This window comes from Bufo bufo, chromosome 2 (assembly GCF_905171765.1).
Source record: "Bufo bufo chromosome 2, aBufBuf1.1, whole genome shotgun sequence".
Lineage (NCBI taxonomy): Eukaryota > Metazoa > Chordata > Amphibia > Anura > Bufonidae > Bufo > Bufo bufo.
In genome coordinates this window covers 720986931-721008554 of record NC_053390.1, presented here as the reverse complement: position 1 = coordinate 721008554, position 21624 = coordinate 720986931, and the positions used below count along the sequence as shown (strand labels likewise).

General features: G+C 40.7%; 1 protein-coding gene across 3 annotated transcripts in view; it reads right to left on the bottom strand.

Annotated features, from left to right (window-relative positions):
- SGCZ (sarcoglycan zeta) overlaps positions 1 to 21624 on the bottom strand; it is a 589379-nt gene that overhangs the window by 67988 nt on the left and 499767 nt on the right. For all 3 annotated transcript variants that reach the window (XM_040418805.1, XM_040418806.1, XM_040418807.1), the window contains exon 4: positions 4873 to 4960. In XM_040418805.1, the coding sequence (XP_040274739.1) occupies positions 4873 to 4960 (88 nt within the window). The remainder of the gene's footprint in view (positions 1 to 4872; positions 4961 to 21624) is intronic.

Sequence of the window (21624 nt, the reverse complement as noted above, 5' to 3'; positions counted from 1 at the left end):
AATGTCATCCCCTTGTTACATTAGAGCTAATGCAACAAGAGACGGCAGAAGGACGAACAGCTTACACATCTTACTGCCCACCCTGTAGGTGTTGGGGACCCACAAAAACCAAGTGTCATGGAGAAGGAGTTAGAGGAGGAGGATGAAGAGCTACCATTGGAGGAGGAGAATTTGTTGGCCATGACAACCAATCATCCCAGTGGGAGTGGAACTGGAAAGAACTGTGTCCTCTGGCACATCAGTGAGAATGGCAAACTGTATGCTTGCTTGCTTACCTACTGATATGTGTATGGTTAGCCTCAAACAAACTGATGCTTCTTGATAGCCATGTCTTTTGAGCCTTACTTTTAAAGCAAATTAGGGTAATGTTTTTCTGTTGCCAAAATGAAGGTCAAATTACCAGGATACACTAGGTGAGCAGATACCTCCCATCTGCTGTCTGACCAGGAGGTCCTTCTCTGCCCTGTGCTGAGAACCCCCCCCACCCCTAATTTCTGCTACCACATACAGCAGAAGCCACAGCAGCAGCCAGTTTAGTCTCATAATGGAGCATTACTTTCATGTGCCTTGTCAGGCTTACATATATCAGCAAACTGAGACTTGCTGTCTGAATATCCAGGCTCAATCCTACCTGGTCTGTGGCCTTTCTCTGGCACATACTGTGTTCTCTGACCCCATGAACTCCTGGGCAGGCATATTGAAGCAGTAGCTGATATTGGCCCAGTTTGCTCTCACTGTACTGTCTTGTCCAGGTTCCAGTGTCATCTCAGAAAAGGCTTTCAGTGTGGCAGGTGACATTGTCATGCCCAAATGCACAATGTTGTCCTCTGCTAGAGTAGATAACATCACTTCTGCCGCTGTCTAACTGCCTACTATCATGTTTCATACTGAATAGCTGCTGCCAACACTGCTGTACCTCCCACTCCCCTTTTTGCCTCTACATTTAGCCCTACCCAGCTCCCACTTCTGCTACTATTGTTAAACCTACATACCCACACACATCTATTGCCTTATCTTTTATGTGCTATGCTGTAACTGTTCCTGCTGCTATTGCTGCCATATGCCCATATTACCTAAACACCTAAGACCTTACTGTTTCCAAAGTCAACCTTTACTGCTTTCAAAATTAAAGGGAGCATTTTTCAAGTCTTGTTCATAACAATCCACTGTTTATTCCAACATGACCATTTGTTTATAAACAGGGGCAGGCATCTGCCCCATTAAGGCATAATTTTTGAACCACTTGTTGAGAACAATCCACAGTTCTTTACTATAACACCATGTGTGTTTAAACACCATCTGACCCAAATAAGGGATATTTTTGGAACATTTATTAAAAATATATTGGTTTTAAAAATCATAACATGTACAAAAGGTTCATTGCGTTTTTGAATGCGCTGTTTGTCACTGCCATCAACCATGTTATACCAGCTATATATGTCAGTGTCACTCTGACATTAATTGCTACTGCTATCATTGCATTAAAGAGCTTAAAAGGGATGGGAAGAAAAGAAAGAGAAAATATTTGAAGAAAAAAAAAAGACAGAGAAAGACTAGATGGGAAAAATATGAGTCATGGGAGACCTCAGAGAGTCACATCGCAATTTTCTGGCCAATTACAGCAAATTCGATTTGGGTAGAATCGATTCGCCCACAAATCAAATTTTCTTTAACAATTCGCTTAATTGAACAGGAAATGAATTTCAAGAAGTATGCTTGCTCATAAAAGTAATTTTTGTTTGTGACATAAATAAGGTTTTCATTACATTTTATACCAGCAATACTTAAGTGATTTACTGCTGTTTTTATATGCTTTAGTTAAATAGTTGCATGGGTTGAATAAAGACACAGGCTCATCAAGTTCAACCTTTTTCCTATCAAGTTCAACCTTTTGTAGACCAATTGTACCACATTGTAACTGGCAGGTCCTGCTGAATAAAGATAGAAGAGACTACTGCAGCGCGATCAAGTGGATGAGGTAAGTTATCTTTCTTTTTTAACTCCTAAATGGCTATATTCTTATGCATTGTGTCTTAAGAATGCTATTATTTTCCAATATAACCATGTTATAACGGAAAATAATAAAGTGAAGTTTGGGTCCCTATTGACTTTGGGGCAAGTACAGGTCAATTTCGGGTCCAAACCCGAAGTTTGACCTGAAGTTCTGCCAAACCTGGTGAACCAGAACTTCCAAGGGTTCGCTCATCCGTATTTGTAACTAATCAAATTTCTTAGCAAACTTCGGCAAACCGGCTGAATCAAATTTTTCAAAACTGCGCTCATCTCTAGTTATCTCTATAAAATAAGGAAGCAAAATAGTAATCTCTTAATGGGATTTAAAAATTGTGTATAAAAAATATTACAAATAATCAGTAATCGGTAATATAAAATTTGATTTATCATGCAGATTGTCAGCACAGTAGGCAGGGAAACACACTTACACGGTGAGTTCTGACTTGCACCCAACCCACTGTCCCTGCCTACTTGCAGAGCAAGCCCTAAGCGGCGAGTCCAGAACTTGTCGACTGTCCCTATGCTGGTAAGAGCAGGAAGCCAAACCAAGCACCCATGGTAAAAACTGCAGGGACCTGTTCACACAACTGGAACCCAGAACAGACAAACACATAAAGAAAGGTCAGGCAGAAAATGGTCAAAACCAGGAGGTCAATACAGTACCAAATCACAGAGCTGAGGGTGGTCACACGTAGCCAAGCCAAGGGTCAAAACTGGAAGGGAAACTGTACAAAATCACTAAGCAGAGAGAGAAGTGCAAGTCACGCCAAAGTCAAATCCAAAAGCAACAATCCAAAACCACAAAAGCAACTGGAGCACAGCAAGTGTGTATTGCCAGCAGGGATTTAAATAGAGCACCGAGTCCTAGGATCACAACCTGATAGGTCCATGACTCAGCGCTCCATTAGTAAGAACACTAACATACAGGAATAGATCAGCTGAGAAATCAGCCCCACTGCTAGTCTCCTCCAGCATACGCCCGCTGTGGGGAGAGAGAGCATTGCATCCTGTTGCTAATGACGCTGTGGCATCACCAGGGGCTGTGGGAAATCTCCTGACAGACTACAATTCCCAGAACAACCCCTGGATGGCTACATATAGGAAAGACATCTCGTGATATAGTATTGCAAAATTAGTTTTATTTATTTTTTTATGTTGATCTTCTCACTCCACATGTCTTTGGATATGTTGAGTAAAGCAGCAAAGTCAGAAAGGACACATTTTTATGTAAATTACATACTATTATCTATTCAAGGAACCACAAAAGATGCCTAAAGTGTTTATGCTAAAAATTATGTATTGTGTCATTAAGGCCCCAACAGGTTTAGTGATTAAGAAGTTAATTGACGATGATAATAATAAGGATGCAGACACATGTAGCGGCCTGATTGTCATGCAGTTTTGCCACCAACTAATGGCCACATTGTGGCCACCATGTGTGTATCTCTCAATCAAGATTAATATTAACAACAATATAATAATAACTATATATTATAAAAAGGTAAAGGTAACACACTACATTGTAGTGTGTCATCAAAGGCTGGATGTGAACATATCTCTTTGCAGCCTAATATATGCAGGCTATGTTGTCTAGAAAGGCTAGCATTTATCTGTACAAATAAAACTAAAAGACAGCTTGCAGTATTTGTCATAGTAAACCCGCTGACATGTGCATTTTAGCTTTGCTGGTATTTTTATCACAAGCTTTCATTACAAGGAACAAATACATGTGGCATTCATTCCTCAGTTTGTGACTCAAGCCTTTCTATTAATGGGAAATAACATAAATGATTTTTAGACCTATTAATAGCTATACATGTTAAATTGACAGGCAGTTTAATTACTTCAGAACATTCGCCATGCCATTAAAAGAAAAGAAAAATCCTAAGAAACTTTAGCTGATTAATCAATGTGCATTTTAAATTATATGGATCGCAGTTACTACATTAAACCTACACAATTCTATTAAAATCCCTCTTGACTTTTGTCTTTCAACCATTCACTTGCAAGATGGCACAGGCTATTTAAAATTAATGATGTGTCTAAATGTCAGTTGGAAAAATGCAAGAAAACTCAAATCTTTATACCCTTTCATGGTTTCTGAAGTCTGTATATCATCTGTCTACAATAATTGTTGGAAGACAGATTGAAATAATAATCTGACAAATACTGTAACACAGTTTTCATGGTTCAGCAGGCCATTTATTATTTGGTTTCAAATGAAGGAATAAAGCTCAGTGAAATGATTTATGTGAAATTAAATGGTGTACTGATATAGCAGGCACCAGCAAAAGGGATCTGACACCCTATACATTGGTGCCTGCAGGTTCCGGTAGTTTCTATTTACAATGGTCTTTCCTGGCTCATTGTAAATTGAAGCCAGATTCAATTTGCAATGCTTAAGGTGGTGCGGATCTGTGGCATATTATCTGGAAGATCCAATCAAACAGAACAGGCAATGTACTGGTTAAATAACTATAAATCAGCGCACCACATTACTGAAAACATGCCTGATTGGATCTCTAATAGCAACTCTTTGCAATACAGTACAGAGCAATATCTAGCGTACTGTTATCTATCTATACTATATTTATTGCACTGCTGTTAACCTGTGCGACTGTACCACAATATACCTGTGCTGATTGTACTGTGCTGCTCTCTACCTGTAATACATGTATTGTACTGTTATCTACCTGTACTACATTTACTGCACCACTATCTACCTGTGGTGCATGTAATGTACTGCTCTTAACTGTACTACATGTAATGCACTGTACTCCATCTGTACAGTTTTTATTGTATTGATATATTTAAATAAAATAATACAATAATATTTGAGGAATAGAAGAGAAAACTCACCTACTATCATTTGACCTGTTAGATGGCCGTTCTGGTTTCTTGCATTCACTGTTACATTTCTGTCTGACTGTAACACCAGTGGACTGTCCTACAACATAGAAGAAACATTTTGAAAGTCTGTACAAAAAAACAACCTGCAATAGGGTTGGTGACAACATATGACAAAAAAAAATATCTTTATATAGCACCAGCATTTTACTAATCAGAGGATTCAAACTAAATCAAACATAACAGAGTAACAAACTAATCAACAATTAAATTGATAGGAGCAAGGACCTTGCTCACAAGATCTAACAATCTATGCAGAAATAGGTTGGAGTACAACCTAGCTGGAGTACAGTGAATATGGATGAGGGGATCAAGTTCCAAGGATTACTGTACTAGGAGGTTAATAGAGAAGGGTTAGGTTAAGAAATGTGAAAGACCCCAAAAAATATGTTTTAGGGCACACTTAAAGCAATGGGTGTTGGGAATTAACCTGATTGTCTAGAAAAGCTCAGTCCAGAGAACTAGTGAGAGAAGCTCGAGAGAAGTCTTAGAGACGGGAGTTCAGCTTATGGAGAATATCAGTCTTAGCTCATAGCAGAATGGAAGGCATTAGTTAATTGGTAAAAAGAAATGAGAGAATAAATGTAGGGATTTGCAGTAGTGTGGAGTGCTTGATAAGTTTAAATTTTATTCTACAATGGATGGGAAAACAGTGCAGTGACTGGCACAAAATGGAATCATAAGTGTAGTGGGTGGACAGTGATGATAGGTTTAAGAATTGCAGTTGCCATTCAGTGCATTCCTGTATTGTTGCTATATAACTCTACAGGAAAAATCTCTCTGATATATTAGTCCTTAGTGACTTACAAGAGAATGAATTGATACAAAAATCATTGCTGTAGGTGAGAATTCACATAGAAAACGAAAGTATTAGCTAGTGTTTGCTTTTATGAACAACGTAAAGAAAGTTCCATCATTTGTAAATTGTTTTGTTGGTTCGTCTTTATTTTCGGTAAAAAATTACAGCATGTGGACCCCACCTTACACCACTGCACAATTGACGCATTTCGAACTATAGCGTTCTTAGTCGTAACTGTATGGACTGCCAAACCTCCAGTTTAAGTAGATCAACTCCCCTGACCAACAATAGGGGGGGGGGGGGCACCTGCATAGTGTGAATGGGATAAAAAGTCAAACATGAAAAATTCATTACGTCCAACATGTTTTCTGATGGTGAAACTGGACTGCGAACAGGCCAGTTTGGTACCCAGACTCTACTTCTGCATGTGGTTTAGCATTGGCATGCAAAAATTTTAAGGCCTTTCCTGAAAGAGATTTCCAGATGAGAGCACATGTTGTTCTAAAAATTCTATATACTGTTCAGCCTTGATAGTGGATTTCCAGATGTGTGAGCTAAACATGCCATAGACACTAATGCAACACCATTCCATCAGAGATGCAGGATTTTAAACTGTGCGTTCATAACAAGCTGGATAGTGCCTTTTTCCGCAGAACATGATGTCCGTGGTGTCCAAAAACAATTTAACATTTTGCTTTATCTGACCAAAGAACAGTTTTCCATTTTGTCTCAGTCCATTTTAAATAAGCTTTGGACCAGAGAAGACGGTGGTGTTTCTGGATTATGTTAACATACAGCTTGTTCTTTGCATGATACGGCTTTAACCTACATTTGCACAGTGAACAGTTTTCATAGACAATGATTTCTGGAAGTGTTCCTGAGCCTATACAGTAATTTCCAGTACAGAATCATGCCTGGTTTTAATGAAGTACCACCTGAGAGCCCGTATATATTGACTGTTAGCCTTGTCCCTTGCTCTCATAGATTTCTCCAGATTCTCTGAATCTTTTGATGATATTATGTATTGTATTGTAGATCGTAGGTTGCTCAAAGTCATTTTTCTGAGATTCTTCCGCAATTTTCAGACAAGCTTTTTTGCAGATTGGTGATTGCAGCTTCTGGTAGACTCTGTCTATCTAATATGCTCTTTTTATACCTAGCCATGTGACTTAGTTGCTCCTCCACTTGTTTTTTATTAGTAAAAATTACTTTTTCAGCCATTTATTGTCCCTTTCCCAACTTTTTTTTAAATTTGTTGCTGCCATCAAGTTCTAAATGAGTTAATTTTTGATAAAATTGTAAAATGTTTCACTTTCAACATCTGTGTTCTATATTCTATTGTTAATATAGGACTATGAGATTTGCAAATACCTGCAATCTGTTTTTATTTATATTTACTTACTTTTTATATGTCGTCCCAAACTTTTTGGGATTGGGTTTGCAATTTAAGCAATATATACTGTATATATATATATATTGTGGGGTTTTGCTCTGGTAGATAGGGTAAGCGGGTGCAGTACAGAGGCAAAATACAAGTTCTTAACTCAAAACATCAGTGTTTATTCACACTTGAGGCAATTGCACAAAACAGCACGTAACTTTGCAGTCTTGGTGTTAATTCACACACAATGGAAAGTTCATATAACACAAGTCACCTTGCTGGCAGTTCTGCCTCCAGTAGTGCACAGCAGGCTTTTGGGGGCCTGTTTCCCCAGTATGCGGCTCTCAGCCCTCCAGTATGGCACCAAGCCTCAGATCCCAAAACAGAGACATCTCTGCTGAGCCCAGCTGACTATTTAAGTTTTTTCCCACTATCACTGCAACGATCCCAAAATGCAACTGATTCCACAAAATAAGGCCTTATTAGACTACGTTGAGAGAAAGATAAAAAATATATGTTTTTTGAAAGTTGAGATGAAAAGAATTGCCACATCCTTAAGTCTAAAATAGGACAGATGTTTAACGGGTTAATTTTCATAACTCATCAAAATGTACTAGGGTTAAAAAATATGACATCAGTTTCTCTCCATTATTTATATCATGTTGTTCTGCAGAGCACAAAAATGTGACTTAGTACATTTTTGTCATGGACGTTCATGCGACAGGTGGCAGGACATCAGCTAGACTGGCAACACGTGGTTTGATCTGACATGTTTTCCTTTTGGATCAAATGAGGTCTGTGTTGTTTCTGGTGCTTGCTGCACCTTCTTTCACCAGGTGTGGCTATTATGGTCTTTTAACCTTCACTATTTATTGTTGTTTCGCCCACTATGCTATGCGGTTTATAGCTTCTGTTGGAGTTGTGGATAGCTGGTGTGTGGATCTCGACTGAGTTCCTGGTGCTGCCATAGCCACTTGAAGTTAAGTGTTTTCTTTCCCTTTTGTATTTTGTTTGGGTTATTTTGTGTGTTGTATTTCCCTGTCATTTGTATTAAGGCCTGAGGGAGACTCCTGTTCATGCTTCCTTTTGGAGGAACAAGTTGTCTCAGTCCTGACATTAGTACCAGGGTTCTATAGAGTGAGTTAGGACATTAGTTATTCCTGTGTATGAACTCACCTACCTCTGGGGTATGTTCATACTGGTAGTTAGTCAGGACTTTGATTAGAGTTTTACTAGGAGGTGTCCATATCCTTTCCCCAGTTTCCAGGCCTTATTACCTCACCCCTTTCCTCCTATGTTTGGTGTGGTGTTTTCCTCCGCACAACCGAACGTGACAATTTTGGAGTCCTATAAATATGGATTCTCACTAGACAGCTACAAAACATCATATGACAGTACAACAGTAGATGGAAAATAATACCATGCAGTATACAAGACATAAGAATACCAGGAATGCATCATCATCTCAGGCTTAATGATTTCCATGGGACATTACTGACAAATATGTGGTTGTACTTTTCTGATGCAATTAATATTAGGTGCAATATGGAAACTGTGACTCAGACTTTGGGATTGCGGCATAACATTAGTAATAATTTTTAAGAATGTTAAGTGTAATCTGCCTCCATATCTATTTTGTAGACATTACTAACTTAGTAATTAATAAAACATGAAGCTTCAGCAAATTAATTCCTTATAGTCCTTGTTATTGCATATACTTGAAATTGAATGTCTACTTTTTAACACTATACCATTTTAATTACAAAATTCTGTGTTTAATTTTATAATTTATTTTGGCCTGTGTTCCTTTTTCTAAGACTGTGTTCAAATCTGTGATTGAATTTCTGTTTTCTTCTATTATGTCATAGCATCATAAAACTGTAAATATGTGCTGTGTTAGGTACATGATGGATACTAGTAGCTCCTAATGGACTCCATTGGCTGATTAAGGTTGGTGGAGGCCCCTGGGGAAAAAAAAATCTGGTGGGGGCTCCCATAATTTTTACTGCAAGGTTGTGATTGTTAATGGCCGCATGGTTTTTCAGTAAAAATGTTGTGTTGCCTGCAAAATGTGTATGGAGTGAGTATTCAATATATTTTGCCTCCCAGATTCATCTCCATATCATCAGACCTGTCACTATTATGGCATTCAGTGATGACCCTTATCAATTCTTCAGCTGCACAGTCAGTGCTATGTAGAAACCAAATGTGTAGTGAGAGGCACGCAATTCTGGATATTTTGGGGGAGATCTATCAAAACTGGTGCATTATTAGGCCTCATTCACATGACTGTATTTTTCATCCACGTCCATTAATTTAAATGGGGCTGTGCACTCGTTCGTATTTTTAGTGGATCTCTGTGGCCATTCATAGAACATGCCCTATTGAGAAGGGGAATAGCTATTTCTATTGATGGCAGTGAGAAAAATACAGAAGGTGCCCAAATTTCAAAGATCCGTTGTTTGTAAACCAAAATATGGACATGGCTGTGTGCAGAAAGGCTTAGGAGCGGTTTACACTGCATTTTTTTCAGCAGAATTTCGGTTTGGACAGCCGCACAGAAATCCTGCCTGCAGCATTGTGGTTACTGTCTCCCATTCATCCCAATAGATGACAGTGTTGAAGATTGCGGAGCAGAAGCCTATAGCCCCAGCTTAACTGAGAAAGTACATGTCCTTTCTTGGCATGGCCACCAGTATGTGATCCTCAGGGCTACCTTCCATTGGGATGAATGAGAGGCAGCATCCACATGGCCGCAAGCAGGATTTCTGTGTGACTGTCCACCCAAAATTCAGCTAAAAACAATATGCCGCATGAACAGCCCTTAAGATAGATAGATAGACAGACAGGCAGGCAGGCAGAGAGGTAATAGATAGATAGATAGATAGATAGATAGATAGATAGATAGATTGATAGATAGGCAGAAAGATAGATAGATAGATAGATAGATAGATAGATAGATTTACTGGCTCAATTTGATGCATGGACTGTTACATTTGAAAACTTAATTGTACTTGTTAAATGTTAGCTTCAAAGAATGACCAGGGCAAAGAAAAATATATCAATTCAGAGCACGGAATAAAGGCAGTGCAGACTGTATGTGGGAGCCCATTAGTATTAATGATGTTCACACACATTGGAGTTAATGTTGGTATGCTGCCTATTTTTCACCGCCTCCTCCAGACACTTATAAATATTGATTCATTGGAATCTTGACACCATTAATCTTGTGCTGTGTGACATTGATTACCAATAATCTTTATTTTCAACTTCATTATGTCCATTTAGAATGACTACAAATTGACTATAATAAAGTGGCGGCACTAGAGGCAATAATAATAATTATGATAATTTACTGACCTGTTTGCATGCTGCTCTTCTAACGCTGCCAACTACTGTAGATACAGAAATCATTGGAGCTATTTTTACCCTATGAGGCTGTGTATGTTTTCTAGTCAATATGGTGAATGTAATCACATAATTATAACAGACAATGTCACCGTAGATTTATGTTAGATACAAAAAATGCATAAAAATTACAATAAATTACCAATGATATTGGATTATTGAATCTAGCAGGCGTCTATTTGATTGCTCATTCTCCAATTTAAATGTTTGCAATTGAAATTATATAAAAAATGTTTTCAGCAAAAATGTGTTCCGAAACCAACACCGACATATCTGAAGGGGAGAGAGATGCAGAAGACTCTCACAGCTCCCTATCACTCACCGCTTCCTGAAGCAATCGCTGAATAAAGCAATGGAGCCGATTTTAAGCGAGCTCACGGCCATGCGCCATGATATGCACCATATTGGCGATCGTGTAGTCACTCTAGAAGCGCGACAGACTGCAGTGCTTGACCACCAAACAGCAACTGCGTCCTCCCTGCAAAAATGCCGCACATACCTCAACGACCTCCATAACGCTCTGGAGGATCAAGAAAACAGAGGACGTAGGAATAACCTGCGATTTAGGGGGATACCAGAAACAGTCGCCGCGGCTGACATACCTGGGACTGTAATCGCAATATGCTGCTCCCTGCTAGGCCCAGACGGACAGGCCGACATCATCATTGAGCGTGCTCACAGAGCACTAAGACCTAAACCCAAGCGGTCGGAACCGCCTAGAGATGTAATCTGCAGGTTCCTTAATTTTCAAGTTAAAGGGATTCTGTCATGAAATTTGAGCCCTATAAGCTAAACATATGGCCAGGTCCGTACTAATAACATGAATCCTAAACTGCCCTTATTAAACCTGCTTGTGGCTCTATTAGGACGGGAGGATTGCGGAGTCGGGGCTGAGGTGAGGAAGGCGATGCTGGGCACCAGACGGCGAGGGGTGCGGGCGGGCACCCTGGGTTAACGTAAAACCCCTTGGGCACCTTAGGTAGGTGAGTGACAGCTTATAAAAACCTGTTTTTTGGGCTAATAGAGCCATAAGCAGGTTTAATAAGGGCAGTTTAGGATTCATGTTATTAGTACGGACCTGGCCATATGTTTAGCTTATAGGGCTCAAATCTCATGACAGAATCCCTTTAAAACCGCAGTCCTGGAAGCCGCTAGGAGCCACGATGATCTGACATACGAAGATTCAAGCATCACGATCTATCAAGACCTGGCCCCGTTGACGTTAAAGAAACAAAGATCCCTGAAGCCCCTGACGGATTGGCGCAGGATAAACAAGATCCAGTATAGATGGACCTTTCCCTTTGGGATTTCGTTCCTCCATGCAGGACGCAGCGTCAATATAAGCACCTTTGCTGACCTAAAGGGATCCTACGACCATCTACAGATTCCACCTTTAGACATCGTGAACTGGGAACTTTATCAGGATCTTACAGAGCTTCCAGAATTGCCAAAGTCCTTACCCTTTGAGCTTCCACGCACCCCGAAGACCCAGAAGTCCAAGCGTAGGAACACGCAGCTTACACCGTAGAGACTGTCTCCATTATCGTAATTACACACTTGAATCGTCCCGATTTTTCTGCTAAGCTCCCTTTTTACCTATCCCTCTGACTTACCTCCCACCCATCCTTTTCTTCCCTAACACTAGCTATCTGCTATTGTGCTATGTCCAATCCCTTCCCATCCTGTCCCCACTATACCTAATCTTCCCCCCCCCTTTTTACAGTTTCTTAACTGTCTGTCATTAGGTCTCACCTCTGAGACTTACATCTAGTGCCTTGAGGATCACAATAGGGTTGATTAACCATTTCCCCCCTTGTGACCCTTATATCCAACACTGGTTTAACCCACTTCAATGGGTACTGTTACTCAAAAGTTTATAACCACGTTATTTATTGTTTTGTTTATTTTGTTATTAAGGTACATGCATTCTGTATCCTAAAGATCCTGAAGTCACAGGGGGCTCCTCTGGGGCCCACCCTACTCGTCCGGATCCCTCACATTTCCATCCGCAATACTGCGTTCTCCTGGAGAAGGGAGGATTTTTAGCAAGGTAATACCCACCTCATTAAACATAATGGCTGACTTGTCATTTGCGTCCTACAATGTCAAAGGCTTTAATTCTCCCTCTAAACGGAGTCAGGTTTTCTCATTGTTATGCAAATCAGGAGCCACTGTCCTACTTCTCCAGGAGACACACTTCAAATTTAATCACTACCCAAATCTCTCATATGGCCACTATTCTCAGTGGTTTCATTGTGGAGGTAATTCATCTGCTTCTGGGGGGGTGAGTGTTGGGTTTCAGAGGAAGGTCCCCTTTCAATATACCTCTCACCTGCAGGACCCCGAAGGTCGGTACTTGTTGGTCAAAGGTTACATTGGCCCTCAGGTATACACGATCATCAACCTTTATGCACCTAATACTGGTCACTATAGCTGGTTTTCTAAGATATTGCCTATTATTAAATCCTTTGCAGAAGGCTTAGTCGTAGTAGGAGGTGACCTCAATGCAACCCCTAAACCCACAATTAGACTCCTCTGCTTTAAAATCTGCCCTTGCGCTTAAGACTTTGCGCTTCATAAGAGAGGGTTTCTGAAATTTGCACCTTATTGATGTTTGACGTACGTTACATCCGACTACAGCTGACTATACTTTCTACTCTAATACTCATGGTACGTACCAACGTTTAGACTACCTATTCGTCTCTAAGGAACACCTCCAACTCTGTCATGGTCCTCAAATAGGGTCTATCCACCTCTCCGACCATGCTCCTATATCCCTATCAATTTTAGCTCCTGTTTCCAAACAGAACCAATTCAAGTGGTGCCTAAATGAATCCTTGTTAGGTGTCCAGAATATCAAAAATAAGATTGCTGATCTCCTTGAAGAATATTTCACCATAAATAAAGATCCAGAGATCTCTGCCCTATGGGATGCCCATAAACCTTTTATCAGAGGACATTTTATAAGTATGGGAGCTTACCTAAAAAAGGAAAGAAATAAAAAACTTGATTCCCTATGCCAAAAAATACAATCCCTGGAATCCTTACATAAATGTTCATTCTCTGATCCACAACTTCAAGAGTTATCTAATTGTAGAGCTGAACTGAAATCCTTGCTACAGCACTCTACAGCTAAATTTTTCTTGAATTCGCAACACAAATTCTTTGCACACGGAGATAAAGCATCTAAATTTATGATGTGCAGAATAAAAAACAGAAGATCAACAAACTATATTCACCAAATAGAATCCCCCCAAGGATCACCCCTTTACTCTTCCAAGGCCATAAGTGCCCAATTTTGTGAGTTTTATGAAGCTCTATATAATCTGCCCCCTACGCTTGCCCCGGAGGCCCAATCTTCTCTTCTCTCTTCCTTCCTAGACTCACTTTCAATACCAACCATCTCCAAAGATCAGAAACAAAAATTTGCTTTACCATTCACCCTGGGAGAACTCTCAGCTGCCTTAAAACAGATTCCCCCGGGCAAAAGTCCAGGTCCAGACGGCCTCCCAGTTCTATATTATAGAACCTATCAACAATGCTTACTCCCACACCTGCTCTAGGTTTGTAATTTAACCTTACAAGGGAAAAAACTCTCCAGGGATATGACATTGGCTCATATCACCTTGATCCCCAAAGAAGGGAAAGACCCTAAACAGTGCGCCAATTACAGACCCATCTCCCTCCTCAACATTGATCTTAAATTACTAGCAAAATTGCTAGCTAATCGACTCTCGACTCTTCTTCCCTTAGTGGTGCATGGGGATCAGGTGGGCTTTGTCAAAGGTAGAGAGGGCAGGGACAATACGACCAGAGTATTGAATATAGTGCAATTTTCTGTTATTCGATCTAGACCTCTTCTCCTGCTGAGTACGGACGCAGAAAAAGCATTCGACAGAATTAATTGGTCATTTCTGCGACACATCCTATACCGATTTGGCCTGCCTGATCCCTTTGTACAAGCCACATTTGCAATGTATGCTCAGGCCCCGGCCTCAGTCTTGATCAATGGCGACCTATCTGATCCGTTTAGCATTCAAAACGGTACTAGGCAGGGTTGCCCTCTCTCCCCCCTGCTTTTTGTCCTAGCTCTGGAGCCCCTTCTCCTTAAGTTGAAAGCCGATTCAGGAATCCGAGGAGTAGCGCTGGGAGGTATGGATCATAAAATAGCCGCTTTTGCGGATGATATCATGATTATGACCTCTAACTCCAAAAATTCACTCCCTGTGACTCAGAAACACCTAGATACATATAGTTCCCTTTCCAACTTTAAAATCAACAAGCAAAAATCACTTGTGATTTGTTTTGGGATCCCCCAAACGACACAGAGAAACTTAAAAAAAGACTCCCCATTCAACTGGTCCTCCCCTTATTTAACACACCTCAGAACTTTTTTCACTCAATTACGCCCCACTACTAAAAGATATTTCCTCTAGCATAGACAAATTGGATATTCCTACCATCTCCCGGTTTGGCCGCAAAAACCTCCTTACGTCTTTGATACTCCCCCGCCTCACATATTTACAACAAGTCTTGCCTATTCCAGTCCCCAAAACCTATTACGACTCCCTAAGGAAACTATTCCGCTCGTTCATTTGGAAAGGGAAGAAACCCAGATTATCTTATGATCTCCTCTCACGTCCCAAGTGTACTGGTGGTATTGCCTTGCCAGACCCGGAGATGTATGGAAGAGCGGTCCTTTTATCCAGAATAATAGATTGGCTTAGACCTTCCAACCCTAAATCATGGGTCGCAATGGAACAGGAACTCGTACACAAATCTTTCAGATCCCTTTTACTAGGCAACAACAACATATGTAACATCCCACCCTCGCCATATCCAATTATTCAAGCTACTCTTAATATATGGAAATGTTTTCAATCTTCCCATTGTTCAATACCCTTCCCATCTCCCCTTCTCTCGATTAGAGACATCTTGGAGACAGCCCTGCCCGCTGTGATTGATTGTACCCCACGGGATTTGCGGGACTCATCTACACCGGTTCTCTCATTCTTTGGTCCAGATGGTTCTCTACTCCAGATCAAGGAGTTCCAAAAAGCTTTCACTGCCAGTCACCTACACTTATTCTCCACATCCTATCTTCACGCCTTCATCTCTCAGCACATATCAGTGAGCGACCTTTACCGCCCTCTGTTATGGTCTGAGTCACTTATCTCTAACCCTATTCCCCCAAAAAAACTAATCTCACAACTTTTCAAAAGATTACATACTCCCCCCCTACTTACTAAACCAGCCTTTGTTCGACAATGGGAGAGAGACCTGGGACAGGAGTTCTCCATCATAACTTTGCCAAACATAATGTCCTCCTCACATAATTCATCCAGATGTGTTCGCATACAGGAAAACGGGTATAAAATCCTGACCAGATGGTATAAAACGCCTGACATAACATCATTATATTCAGTAACAGCTTCAGACAGATGCTGGAGGTGCCTTGTTAGTAGAGGAACTTTTTTCCACATTTGGTGGGATTGCCCAATCATGAAGATCTGGTGGAAAGAAATCTTCCAGATTAGCAATCAAATATGTCAGACTAAGGTGCAAATGTCCGCATGTAAAGCCCTACTTAACCTTGATGACGATGCTGCAATACATCCCATGTCCTTCCTTTTTAAACAACTCCTGATAGCAGCTCCCTTATTGATTCCCAAGTATTGGTTATCCACTACCCCTCCGCCCATAGAACAATGGAAATTGAAAGTTGACCAAGTTTTCCGTTTTGAAGAACTTTCCTCGTGGGAAGCTAGGAACCATCAAAAGTTCCAAAGCCAGTGGCACTTATGGCAAAAGTTTAGACACCCGAGCTACTCATAGGGGCTCATTTGCCCTCCTATCAGATATACAGTGGCGGAAATAATTATTTGACCCCTCACTGATTTTGTAAGTTTGTCCAATGACAAAGAAATGAAAAGTCTCAGAACAGTATCATTTCAATGGTAGGTTTATTGTAACAGTGGCAGATAGCACATCAAAAGGAAAATCGAAAAAATAACTTTAAATAAAAGATAGCAACTGATTTGCATTTCATTGAGTGAAATAAGTATTTGAACCCCTACCAACCATTAAGAGTTCTGGCTCCCACAGAGTGGTTAGACACTTCTACTCAATTAGTCACCCTCATTAAGGACACCTGTCTTAACTAGTCACCTGTATAAAAGACACCTGTCCATAGAATCAATCAATCAAGCAGACTCCAAACTCTCCAACATGGGAAAGACCAAAGAGCTGTCCAAGGATGTCAGAGACAAAATTGTAGACCTGCACAAGGCTGGAATGGGCTACAAAACCATTAGCAAGAAGCTGGGAGAGAAGGTGACAACTGTTGGTGCGATTGTTCGAAAATGGAAGGAGCACAAAATGACCATCAATCGACCTCGCTCTGGGGCTCCACCCAAGATCTCACCTCGTGGGGTGTCAATGGTTCTGAGAAAGGTGAAAAAGCATCCTAGAACTACACGGGAGGAGTTAGTTAATGACCTCAAATTAGCAGGGACCACAGTCACCAAGAAAACCATTGGAAACACATTACACCGCAATGGATTAAAATCCTGCAGGGCTCGCAAGGTCCCCCTGCTCAGGAAGGCACATGTGCAGGCCCGTCTGAAGTTTGCCAATGAACACCTGAATGATTCAGAGAGTGACTGGGAGAAGGTGCTGTGGTCTGATGAGACCAAAATAGAGCTCTTTGGCATTAACTCAACTCGCTGTGTTTGGAGGAAGAAAAATGCTGCCTATGACCCCCAAAACACCGTCCCCACCGTCAAGCATGGGGGTGGAAACATTTTGCTTTGGGGGTGTTTTTCTGCTAAGGGCACAGGACAACTTATTCGCATAAACGGGAAAATGGACGGAGCCATGTATCGTGAAATCCTGAGCGACAACCTCCTTCCCTCTGCCAGGAAACTGAAAATGGGTCGTGGATGGGTGTTCCAGCACGACAATGACCCAAAACATACAGCAAAGGCAACAAAGGAGTGGCTCAAGAAGAAGAACATTAAGGTCATGGAGTGGCCTAGTCAGTCTCCGGACCTTAATCCAATCGAAAACCTATGGAGGGAGCTCAAGCTCAGAGTTGCACAGAGACAGCCTCGAAACCTTAGGGATTTAGAGATGATCTGCAAAGAGGAGTGGACCAACATTCCTCCTAAAATGTGCGCAAACTTGGTCATCAATTACAAGAAACGTTTGACCTCTGTGCTTGCAAACAAGGGTTTTTCCACCAAGTATTAAGTCTTTTTTTGTTAGAGGGTTCAAATACTTATTTCACTCAATGAAATGCAAATCAGTTGCTATCTTTTATTTAAAGTTATTTTTTCGATTTTCCTTTTGATGTGCTATCTGCCACTGTTACAATAAACCTACCATTGAAATGATACTGTTCTGAGACTTTTCATTTCTTTGTCATTGGACAAACTTACAAAATCAGTGAGGGGTCAAATAATTATTTCCGCCACTGTAGGTGATTCCTATTTAAGTCTGGTATGTCCAGACGGAAATTAGATACCTTGCCAACCTTCTACAAAGCTATCCCCCGGCAATTCTCAGACATATTGTACATTATTTACCGCTGTACTTTGCTAATTTGACTCTTTAACAAGGTGTAATGTGACTGAAAATATTGTGAATGGGAATTAATGTCACCTGTCTTATCTGATGTGAAGTGTGCTGTCAAATTTATGTACACATATCACGCCTTGCAAGGTGTATCAGAATCTATACATGTACCTTGTTACCTTGAATAAAAAAAATAAAAAAAATAAAAATAAATATATATATATATTTGATAAACACAGGGCATTTTGTGTAAAAATACAGAATAATTTTCACACTCTGAAATGTTCTTTTTTGGTAGGTTACCTGAACCTTTATACACTCTACTATTATTATTGTTGTATTGGTGATATTTTTCAAGTTGCTCTGAAGTCTTATTGAGGCCACTTTTACATGGTTAGTATTTGGTCAACATTTAGCATCAGTATTTGCAAATTAAAACCAGCAGTAAAGCCTACATAGAAAAAGGTATTAGGATGGGTATAAGGGTTCGCATATCCCACACATAACTCCTGTAGTCTGTTCCGGCAAATAAACAGACTACCACAGTTATCATCTCAAGTAGTATTGAGCAATCAAAGTTAACAAAATGAAATTCAGTCCAAATTTCAGGAAAAATTTGATTTGCCATGAATCTGAATTTCTTGGCGCTTTGTGGTAATAAATAAATTTTTTGTGAAATGCGGTCAAAAAAGAAAAAGCATACTTTGTGCAGAGGCCATCAAGGTAATTTTGATTGGAAAAAACGTGCCAATTTGCGTGTGCTCTGACGTTACGCACGTGAGAATTGACACGTTTTCTTTAGTCATGATGGCTTCTCCGTGATCAAATTAATGAGGTAAGTAAGCTTTTTTTAAACCCCTGATTAACCCCCTGATAGCATCATCTGAGTGGTTAAATGAGCGGCACAATCGCCATTCCCTGTCATTGCGCCGGCTCCATACAAATGGAATGCGATTTGTTATGAAGTCATTCGTTACGAATCAAATTTATTGTTGAAGTTTGGCAAAGCAGCCGTATTTCCATTAGCTATAATGGGATCAGACTGGGATCTGGCGGCTTTTCAGGATAAATGCCAGCATTCGCCTGGACTAATACAGATAACACACAGAAGGAATAGACCGGAGTCTAGGCCTCAAAGCTAAGGGAGAGGGATGGTGACCTCCTAGGAATCCCTATACCTCTCTCTGACTCCTGCCAGTATGAGTAGACCCTGAAGGTGGAAATACTTATACACCGTAAACTTAGCCCTGGAGACCCTGGAAGGCCCTAGAGTAGTGACATAGAATGAGACTACTTGTTTCTCCCCAGATGAAGTAACCAGCGTCTCCCTGAGGCCTAGACAAAAACACACACAAGCGAACAAAAAAATGCACTTAGCTTAAAGAAGAATGGAGGAGCAGTAGATCCAAAGGAACAACACACCAGCTCAACCAAATCCAGCAGGAAATATCAACCGCATGGTAAGCTACGTGAGTCAGAACTAAATAGAGCCTCAGTAATGACCACAAGCTGCACCTGACAAGAGGTGTGGTCATTACCAAACAACAACACTGCAAGATGAAAACAGAGAGACTGTCAGATATCGTCACGTGCCGCCAGTCTCTCAGATCTTCTCACCTCTGTCATGGGAGGGACTGTGACAATGGGGATCCAGCAGTGCACATTGGTATCCAACTATTCCTGACACGGTAAACTCCTGCAGTCTGTTCCTCTGCAGAATCAGATTACCAGAGTTTGTGCCAAAGATGTGCATATAGCCTAATAGAAAGAAAACTGTGCCTCTTTTGGGGTTTGGAACCATTTTTGGCTCTGAATTCATTTTTTTATATTTTTTTATATTTTTTTAATGCTTTATTAAAAGTATCGGTATTACACATATAGAATGTAAGACAATTTGCAGCAATAAACAGCAATATGCTGCATATTAACAGTTAAGGTAACAGGGTAGATGTCATCTCAGAGCACAATATATATAATCAGTAATCACAACTCATGTGTCTAATACAGGGATCAAAGCAAGATCAGTGCACGGTCAGTGGCCTCTGCTAAACTGTCTGAATTCCTCCCAATATTTCCATTGAGCACAAAATCTATTGTGGGAATGATTCTCCCAAGCAGCCAATTCTGCAAATCTGTAAATGGTATCCACCTTTTTTATCCAGTGGTCAAGTGGTGGAAGATCTGGGGATAACCAGTTATGAGGGACTAGCAAGCGGGCTGCCATCAGTAATTTTTTGAACAGTAGTGGGATACCTGTGGTAATGCGTAAAGAGGGGAGACCTAAAAGAACTAGCTGGGGTGAAGGTAGGATCTTCATTTTGCATACTAAGTTGCATTGCCTAAAGATCTCCGTCCACCACTTATGGATTAGTGGACACATCCACCAGATGTGGTAGAAATTACCCTCTCCTCCCCACACCTCCAGCAGGCGTCAGACTTCGTTACATCAAACCTACAAGTGACGTCAGGAGTTTTATACCACCTGGTGAGAATTTTATACCTATTCTCTTGTATTCTAACACACCTGGAGGAAGTATGAGGTTCCCTATAAAGCCGTAATTGGTCTTCTAGGGAAATAGCGACACCTAGGTCTTTCTCCCATGAGCCAATGAAGGCTAATTTAGGCATAAAAGTAGGAGAGTTGAGTCTTTTATATAATTGCAAAATTAATTTTTTAGGAGTGGGCTGTGAGCAGATCAAGCTTTCGAACCAGGTTAGGGGTCTGAGCAATGCCTGATATGGTATGTATTTAGATAAACATGAGTGGAGGAATGAGTATAAGGATGGGAAAGGTTTAGCTTCAAGAAAGAGGGAGAGAATGAGTTCTCTACGTCCTATTTTGCCTTCTTCTCCAAACAAGGAAAGGGCCGGGGTTCTAGAGTGCCGGATCGAGGGAGGGAGACTTTGTTTCAGTTCTGGTGGGGCAAGGTCAATTAAATCCCTCACTTGAATAAGGGGGGAGGGTAGTGAAATGCCCAAAGCCGAGTTCTGGAACTTCTTCCATGCTTCTAGTGTAGCTTTAATGTTAGGGCTAATATGTTTAATATTAATGTGGTTGTTTTGGGAGTGGACCAAAAGAACTCTGAAGGATGAATGGGACAGGGCAGTCTCCATTCCTATCCAAGACTTGTGTGGAGTCTCTCTGAACCAATCTATAACTCTAGTTAACAGAGTGGCTTTATTGTAAAGCGAAGGGTCCGGGAGATTAATACCCCCAAATGGTTTTGGCCTCTGGAGAATATAGAGGCTTTCTTTCGATTACATATTAAAGAGCGGAGTTCCCTAGTGAGGGTCTGAAAATAAGAGTTGGAAATGGGGAGGGGCAAAACTTGTTGTAAGTAGTTTAGTCTGGGTAGGACTAAAGAAGTAAATAGGTTTTTACGGCCAAACCATTAGAGCGTCGGGAGGTGCAGGTTATTCAATTGATTTTGCATAGACTGTAGTAATGGAACATAGTTAAGATGGAATAATTTTGTAAGGTCAGTCCAAAATTTAATTCCCAAATAGGTTATATATGGCGTATCCCAGTTGAAGGGGGAGT